Raw genomic sequence first — 9,236 nt, 5'->3', positions numbered from 1 at the left:
AACATCCTTATAGATGTAACACTATAGATCAAGTTACCTCAAAATATATAAAGTATATAAACAATTACAGCAATATGATGCAACAAACACAGCAGTACTACGAATCCAAAATACTCAAAGCTTCATAGAACTAAAACAAACATTTATTTTTAGGTCCATTCTGCTGCTGATACATACTTTAGGTTTCTGAATGCATAACACGTCAAGCTTTGAAGCAGATCGGCTACAGCTGCAGAAGACCACACCGGACGCCACTTCTGTCACCAAAGAAGAGGAAGATTCTGCAGGTTTACCAATATTAGATAACAGAAAATTGAAAAACCGTCATCTAGTCTGATTAGTCTCAATTTTAGCTCTGATATTAGATTGATGGGGTCAGAATTTGACATAAAAAACATGAAAGCATGGATCCATCCTGTCTTCTTGGCACATCTGATTATTGTTTAAATCTTACAGCCCTCCTATTGTTGCTGAACATGTCCAGTCCTTCATGAACACAGGTTAACCATCTTCTGATGGTTCATCAATATGGAATCAATATGGAACAGTATGGGACAAATAATTAAGTCGACCCACTATTTTAAATGTAAAAGTAACAAAGTAATCTTGAACTTATATGTATGAAGACAGCCCCACCTGCTGGTATGATTGTGTGGTATTCATATCGAAAAAGTACATCATCATGTCATGTTTCGGCTGTGTGGCAGGCAGGAATTGGACCCAAACGCAAACTCACGGGGACAGAACTAGAACTCAAAAGCACAGTTTTATTGCTGGAAAACAGATCACAAACAATACAAAACTAAACTGGGAAAAACTAATTATAATGTACACCAGGAGACACGGGGAGATTCACACACAGAACTGAGGGAGACGCGGACATAAATACACAGAGGGTTAACGAGGGAAGTGGGAGCACACGGGGAACACAGCTGACGATAATCGTAAAGAGACAGGGCAGGAGCAAACACAACATGACGCATACTGACGGGAGACTGTCAAAGTAAAACAGGAAGTACACAGAGGCACAGACAGGAGGAGAGAGAGAGCACGGGTAGAGCACAGACATAACGGGCTGAGGAAAACATGGAATAAAACACGAGGGGAAACGAGGGCTCACAGATACACAGAGGGGCACACAGGGGTAAAGTCACAAGGGGAAATCAAATACGGAACATTTTAACAGAACAACCCAGGAACCATGGCCTACATAAAGAACAAAATACAAAAATACACGAAAACTAAGAATGCTGGGTCAACATGACCCAGGATCATGACACATCAGCAACGCATGATGCAGAGTAACTGCAATATGTGACACTTTAAACTCATTGTTGACAGAAGTTTCTGTGTTTGTGGAAACTAGATCAGTGTGTGGCTGCAGAATCACATCAAAGCTTGTGAAAGACTGGAAATGATTAGAGTCTGAGTTAAAGGTCAAAGGTCAAATTTTTATTCCACGTCACTAGTGCATGGAATCACATTTCTTGACTTGTGCACTATTTATTTATCTTTTTCAACATCCATTTCATTGTTTTTCAGAGCAAAGTTTGGGATATTTTGTTTCCCATCATTAGTGAAGCTTTTTTAATAATGTAAACATTAAAAATGACAAAAAGATTGAGCACGAGACTGAGAGACTTTTGAGGTCTGGTGGAGCAGTGGGAGGAAAAAAGATCTAGTTCTGGTGTATTTTCAGATATAAAGCAAGAATGGCCTCATTAGCTGCCAGCATTTGCTATGTAAGCAGTATGTGTATAGATGGTTTACTTAGGCTGTGGGACTCACATTCATGTATAAATGTATACATTTGCTGTTATGTAGGCAGCAGTACTTGTTCTTCATTTCAAACATAGTGGCAAATACAAAGTACTGGGCAGAGCTGCATTTCAGTGAGATAAATAACAAGAATATGGACAAATCAGCTACAGGTGTTACAGGCCTTCCATGGGGTCTGTTTTTATACAGAAAAGTGGAGACAGGAGACATGAGTTCTTTGGGCTGCAGGCTCTTCCTCGTCTGAGGTACAGAAGCGTCGCAACGGCCTATTGCACTCACAACTATTTCCCCCTTGTGGTGTTGCCACGCAATTACGTCTTCATAACTTTGAAAAGTGCAATACCACCATGAAAAAATGCTTTTTACATTAATAAATGTTTTACAAAAATTTTTACAATTGACCATACACTTGTAGGTGTCACACAGGCATCAACAGCTCATTCTTATCAGTAATTTGGACTTGAAATCCTCCATAGCTTCATTTGAAAGAGGATAGTCCCTGGAAACTGAAGCTGTTGTTTTAAAATGTCTTCACACAGATTTTTAAAAGAACAAACTGCCCTGCTGTGACTGGTGGCTGCTCATAGCTATAAAGCTATAGCTTTAACCAAAGCTACCAGACCAAACAGCAGTTGCCTGGGAACAAATGACACATTCACCCAAGTGAGTCCCAGCTGACAGACAGCCATGATGCAGCGTGGTGATTTTTTACCTGTCAAACAGCAGCAGTCTGACCGCTTATCTATTTACAGCTCTTTGCAGTGACATTTGGACGTGTGGCAATGTTCTTAGGCTGAGGAAAGAGATAGTCAAGTATCTTCTGTCTTTCTCTTCCCTGCTGTTTTGAACTGGGTGTGAGGAGGCATTAATGCTGGTTCATAAGTTTAAACTCACTGCAAGTCTTATTCTGATTTCTGTTGTCATGTTAGCAGTGTTGTCATGGAACAAAGCAAATGATACTGTTACTCACATTTTATCTAACAGGAAAGGTAAAGCTTGACTTTACAGTTACCGCTGCCTGGGTAACGTGATCTCACAGACTGGTTCCACGGTCAACTCTGTCGCCACAGTGCATTAGTGGAAAAGGTTAACTACAGACTCCATCACTGTGTGTCCCGGCAGCAGCATGGCCAAGAGAACGAAAGCCAAAAGAGAGACTAAAAGTAAGAAGATGACCTTGAAAATGGCCCAGAACTGCGTGGAGCTGACATTGGATGGGAAACACCGACTGGATCTCAGTTTCAAGGGGGTTACAGCTGTTCCAAAGTGCGTCCAGAAGCTCTTTCACATGGCTGAAGTGGACCTGAGCAGAAACATGATCAGAAAGTTTCCAGATTTTATTGCTCAGTTCATTAAAATGACTGTTTTGGATTTGCACAGCAATTGTGTGAGTACGACAGATAATGCTTAATGTTTACTTGCTACTCTATAAAAGTAGGTAAATAAATGGTAGCTACTGTATAGCAGCAATACTGTGGGACTGCTACACAGTTGTTGCAATTCACACTATTTTAAATAATTAAATGTTCCAAATATTTAAAATTAAGCCCATTCTTTTTTTTAAAATACGAGCTCTAGATTAAAGTACTAATCATCAAAAGCCAATCATTAAATAATCACAAACATACGGGGACACCTTAGAGACCCGCTAACTATCACTAGCCTTTTGGCAGCTGTAGTTTGCCCATTTCAAAATTGTACCATGGTTCGTAACTATGTCCATGTTTAATGCACCAAAATCACCATCTGTTAAAAAATGTGTTATTGTTTCTAGCTGGAGGAGCTCCCCGTGGCTATCAGCTACCTGCAGAACCTTAAGGTTTTAAACCTGTGCAACAACCGTCTCACAAGCCTCCCAAGCGAGCTCGGCCTCCTGAATAAACTCCAAACACTGAACCTGGGTCTCAACCAGCTGGAAGCTCTTCCTGCCTCCATTGGTGCACTGGAGGAGCTTCGCCACATTGGCCTTTCTGATAACAGATTCACCCGCCTCCCCGGCTGCCTCTTGAAGCTGAAAAAACTGGAGAGTATCAAGATGGACAGGAATCCAATTATTGCTGAGAAGATACCCACTGAGAAACCAGTCAGTATTTCAGAGAGCTTTTACCTAGTCAAAGAAAGCTTCCTGTGCAAAGAGTGTCTGAATAGGTGCCAAGCTGAGAGGAAGGAGCTGAGGGAGGAATAAATACCATACTGTGTTCTTAACTCAAGAGTGCCTTTCACTTACAGTAGTGCATGTTACTCTGATCTGTACTCTACATAGTACATAGATTCAATTCATATCAGACAGTAACAGAAAACATTGCAATATCCCTTGTAAGTGTATTTAAAGAGTTATACTTTTACACACAATTTATACAATTACCATGCTTATAACTGCATGATAATTAGATACAAATAAAGTATTTTGACAGTCTGTTGGGTCTAGAGGGCAGCAGAGAGCACCCTTATCTCTGAGTACCTGTCACTGACTTTAAACACTTATACAAGTAAGAAGTTATGTGAAATAATGTTTCATGTTATTAAACATACAAACAGTATCTTTTGCATGTGATCATAATTCATTCATCATCATCATCATCATATATGGAAAAAATTAAGTTCCTGAAGTCTCTAAACAAGAAAAGAAAGACACAGATTCAGAGTTTGTCTCATTCACCAATGGTTTGCCTTTTATTAAGGAAATTTTCACGACACTATCCAGATCAAAGTATTTTGCTTGCTGCAACAAAGCATGGCGGTATGAAAATTATTATCTGTAATTGCAATCAGCAGATAATTTTCCTTAGAAAACCTTTGGAGTCAAATGTGGCACAAAATTGAAATACCTGATGTGAAAGTTTGTATTCTACTAACTATATTTTCTTGTGTGACACCACTCTTTTTTGTTTTTGTTTTTTACACTCCAGGGACCACAAAGGTTCGTGATATTCATATTTGCTGCCATCTTCTTCCTGATGGGACTCTTCATTTCATGTGGCTTCAACGACACAATCTATCCTCCCTTCCATGTGGACGTAAATCACACGATTAAACACACAGATCTGAAGAAATGGTCTGGAAGAGACAGCTATGTTTCAGTTCAGGGGAAAGAGGTAGGTTGCACACAAACAGCCAAAAATTACAACTGTTACTGTAAAATTAACTGTAAGAAAGTCAGGTAATCCCTCTTTAGTCTGGATGTTGCGATGTCCGTGTTTTTCAAAAAGAATTTCACTTTTTGATTTGTCTACTGATGGAAGCGTTTCTGGATCATGTTCACTTATGGTTTCTTCTTGGCATGACTTGAAGCTTTTTTTCTGTATTTGTTGATGGCACAGTGAACTGTGATCACAGAGAGTGATGTAGGTGTGTGTTGAGTCCATGCAGTCATTTCAAGACAGAATCATCCCCATTTTTAATGCAGTGCCACTCGAGGGTCATCTATAGATTTTTTAAAATTTTTTTAACCCAAATGTAAATAAAATCTGTGCTTTTCATCAGTCTAAATAATGCATATTATGCAGGTGTTTCTCTTATGTTAAACATCTGCTGAAATTTTGTCCTCATACATAAGAGAAATATAACTCTGTGTTTTTTGTCTATGCATTTCTTTATTGGGTGAGTCAAACCAGCAGATCACGACAGATACTGCTAAAATATAAAACATAAATATGCCGCCCCACCAACACACACAGCTATCACCCGTTTGTTGTTTTTATTCTTAAGATTAATTATTCTTGAATGAAGAGACACTGATTTGACACAAGTAAAAATATAGTTGATTGTGTTTATTGTTAGTTAAGAATAAGTTAAGTGAGGGTGAAAAAATAAAAAAAAAAGATGAAGAATGGAGGGGAGAAAGAAAAATGGAGAGTGATGGAGAGAGGTCGTACGAGAGAAAGGGAGAAGAGGGAGGTGAAAAGAAAGGGATAGAAAGGAGGAGAGAAAACCCAACAATCCCTCTGAGCAAGCACTAGGCGACGGTGGATAGGAAAAACTCCCTTTAAAGGAAGAAACCTATTGCAGAACCAGGCTCAGGGAGGGTCATCTGCCTTGACTAGTTGGGGAGTGAGGGAGGGGAGAAAGAAAAATGGAGAGTGATGGAGAGAGGTGTACGAGAGAAAGGGAGAAGAGGGGAGGTGAAAAGAAAGGGATAGAAAGGAGGAGAGAAAACCCAACAATCCCCTCTGAGCAAGCACTCGGCGACGGTGGATAGGAAAAACTCCCTTTAAAGGAAGAAACCTATTGCAGAACCAGGCTCAGGGAGGGTCATCTGCCTTGACTAGTTGGGGAGTGAGGGAGGGGAGAAAGAAAAACGGAGAGTGATGGAGAGAGGTGGTACGAGAGAAAGGGAGAAGAGGGGAGGTGAAAAGAAAGGGATAGAAAGGAGGAGAGAAAACCCCAACAATCCCTCTGAGCAAGCACTCGGCGACGGTGGATAGGAAAAACTCCCTTTAAAGGAAGAAACCTATTGCAGAACCAGGCTCAGGGAGGGTCATCTGCTTTGACTAGTTGGGGGGTGAGGGAGGGGAGAAAGGAAAAAATGGAGAATGATGGAGAGGTGGAAGGAGAGAAAGGGCAAGAGGGGAGGTAGAGGGGTGAGGAGATAGAAAAGCGGTGGAGGAAGACCAGGCTACACCACCTTATAATCAGGTGAGGAAGCAGGAGGGTCCCTCCTCCTGAAAAACCAGAAGCGTTTCTTCTTCTTTTTCAGGCACTGTTCCTGGAGCTCTTTTTTCTGTAGGATGAGGGTTTTCAGTTCTTCGGTTGTTACTGTAATTTCCTCCTCAAGTTTCTTGCATTTTTTCTCCAGTTCTTGTAATTGTGCTTGTTTTTCTTCAAGCTTTTCTTTCAGATCTTTAGATTTTGCCTCCTGTATTAGCTTTTCCTCGTGCATGTCTGTATTCCTCTGCTGTACTTTGTTGTACATGTCTTCTAACTCCTCATTTCTGCTCTGGATTTCTTGAAGCGTACACTTCAGGTCATTATGCGCTTTCTCCAGTTCTTGCTCTTGAACCTGCATGTTATTGTTTTTGCACTTCAACTTGTTATTAAGTTCCTTGAGCTCTGCGTTCTTTCTCAGCATGTCATTGATCCTATACTGCATGCCTGAGCATTGTTTTTTCAGTTTTCCCCTTTCTCCTTCTAGTTCAATGGTTTTCTCCCTCATTTCATTATGACATGCGTGTAGTTCTAGATTTTTCCTTTTTAAGTCTTGGAGAATAAGTTGTGTCTTTTTCTGCATTTTTTCCAGTTGCTCTTTTTCCTGAAGAAGCTCTTGGTTTTTCTCCAGGGCTTCATCAAGCTGTACTTGCAGCTGCTGATTCTTGTTGTCAGCGTGTTCGAGATTCTCACAGATCTCCTGATTAACAGCTTGTGCTTGTTGAAGCTGGTAGCTGTTCTGCTTCTTTTCTGTCATCAGCCTTACAATCCGCTGCTTAGCTTGATTAAACATTATTCCCCAGCCCTCATTTATGATATCCACGTTGGGCTGCTTCTGTTGGTTCACCAGCATTTCCTTGTGCCTTTCTTCCATGTCTTTATTTCGGCCTTCCAGTTCTCTGTATTCAGTTTCCAGTTGTTTCTTCTCATGAAGCGCTTGTGCATTTCTCTGCAGTGCTTCATTAATCTTTACTTGCAAGACTTCATTTTGTTTCTTCATGTTCTGAAGTTTGCATTCCATCTGTTTCTCCTTTATGTCCTGCTGTTTCTTCTCTTGAAGAAACTCTTCGTTTTTCTCCAATGCTTCATCAAGCTGTACTTGCAGCTGCTGATTCAGGTTGACAGCGTGTTCGAGATTCCCATGGGTCTCCTGATTAACAGCTTGTGCTTGTTGAAGCTGGTAGGACATTGTTCTTAACTCACAGCTCTTCTGCTTCTTTTCTGACATCAGGCTTACAATGCGCTGCTTAGCTTGATTAAACATTATTTCCCAGCCCTCATTTATGATGTCCACGTTGGGCTGCTTCTGTTGGTTCATGAGACTTTCCTTGTGCCTTTCTTCCATGTCTTTATTTCGGGCCTCCAGTTCTCTGTATTTAGTGTCCAGTTCTTTCTTCTCATGAACCATTTCTGCATTTCTGTGCAGTGCTTCATTAATCTTTACTTGCAAAACTTCATTTTGTTTCTTCATGTTCTGAAGTTTGCATTCCATCTGTTTCTCCTTTATGTCCTGCTGTTTCTTCTCTTGAAGAAACTCTTCGTTTTTCTCCAATGCTTCATCAAGCTGTACTTGCAGCTGCTGATTCAGGTTGACAGCGTGTTCGAGATTCCCATAGATCTCCTGATTAACAGCTTGTGCTTGTTGAAGCTGGTAGGACATTGTTCTTAACTCACAGATGTTCTGCTTCTTTTCTGACATCAGGCTTACAATGCGCTGCTTAGCTTGATTAAACATTACTCCCCAGCCCTCATTTATGATGTCCACGTTGGGCTGCTTCTGTTGGTTCATGAGACTTTCCTTGTGCCTTTCTTCCATGTCTTTATTTCGGGCCTCCAGTTCTCTGTATTTAGTGTCCAGTTCTTTCTTCTCATGAACCATTTCTGCATTTCTGTGCAGTGCTTCATTAAGCTTTACTTGCAAGACTTGTTGGTTCTTGACAAATCCATTGTGCCTTTCTTCCAGCTGTTTATTTTGGGTCTCCATTTGTCTGCACTGCTCTTCAAGTTGAATCTTCTCTGCTTGGATTTGTTTAATCCTGTCCTCTAGAGTTTGGTTTACCTGCCTACTTTCAGCAGATGCCCTTCGGACGGATAAAATGTCATCTGGGGAATTTGGCTGTGCACCCTCGAGAGGACAGCCAGCGTAAGCTTGTGGTTTTTTGCTGTGTTTTCTTTCAGACATGTTGTAGTCTTGATAAAATGACTGTGTAAAAGAGCCAACTGTTTCAAAATGTTTCTAAGGCGTACTTTGAATGCTGCGAACACGAGTGCTGCGAACAAACGGACTAAAAGTTTAGGATTGCACCCCTATTTATGCCTTTTGGATCAAAGGCATATATGTGCCTTTAATCTGAAAGAACCATCGTAGTATGATGTCATAGGAATTAGGCTGTCACATGACATATATGAATGAGGATTCTTTTTTTTAGGTGAGTCAAGTTTTATTCTGTTATTTTTTAGTCTGAATGCTAATTAAGCATCCACAGTATTGTTCTTTGACTCTTTATTATTAGTGTGAATGCTGATTCAGCATCCACAGTATTGTTCTTTAAATCTTTATTATTATTATTATATTTTATATATTCTGTCCGTCTATCTCCTTCAACACCATTCAACTTAGAAAAACCATTCAACTACTGAGAGATTCCTCTTCTTTTGGACATGACTGCTTCTATTTTTCTCATTTTTAACTTTTATATTTTTTAAATTATTCAGCTTTATTCAACAAAAAATTATAATGTATTTCAATGGGGAGACCCTTCAAATTCTCATTCAACTTACTCTTAATTCAACTGTACTTCCACAAACGTTGA

The 9,236-nt window shown here is 40.2% G+C and overlaps 2 protein-coding genes across 2 annotated transcripts; one reads left to right on the top strand and one right to left on the bottom strand.

Moving 5' to 3' along the window:
• Nucleotides 1-2,426: 2,426 nt before the first annotated feature.
• On the top strand, nucleotides 2,427-4,817 carry LOC109200736 (leucine-rich repeat-containing protein 18-like). The gene is made up of 2 exons (XM_025904865.1): nucleotides 2,427-3,166; nucleotides 3,554-4,817. Exons 1-2 carry the CDS (start codon nucleotides 2,906-2,908, stop codon nucleotides 3,962-3,964), a joined length of 672 nt encoding a protein of 223 aa, XP_025760650.1. The 5' UTR covers nucleotides 2,427-2,905; the 3' UTR covers nucleotides 3,965-4,817.
• A 1,359-nt stretch (nucleotides 4,818-6,176) lies between these two features.
• LOC109200739 (unconventional myosin-XVIIIa) lies at nucleotides 6,177-8,976 on the bottom strand. Its single transcript, XM_019356341.2, has 2 exons — nucleotides 8,195-8,976; nucleotides 6,177-7,177 (listed from the first exon to the last, which is right to left on the bottom strand). Exons 1-2 carry the CDS (start codon nucleotides 8,603-8,605, stop codon nucleotides 6,395-6,397), a joined length of 1,194 nt encoding a protein of 397 aa, XP_019211886.2. The 5' UTR covers nucleotides 8,606-8,976; the 3' UTR covers nucleotides 6,177-6,394.
• Nucleotides 8,977-9,236: the final 260 nt, after the last annotated feature.

Source organism: Oreochromis niloticus, unplaced genomic scaffold (genome assembly GCF_001858045.2).
Source record: "Oreochromis niloticus isolate F11D_XX unplaced genomic scaffold, O_niloticus_UMD_NMBU tig00007414_pilon, whole genome shotgun sequence".
NCBI lineage: Eukaryota > Metazoa > Chordata > Actinopteri > Cichliformes > Cichlidae > Oreochromis > Oreochromis niloticus.
Note: the sequence above shows the minus strand (reverse complement) of the source record. Positions and strands in the feature narration are given on the sequence as shown.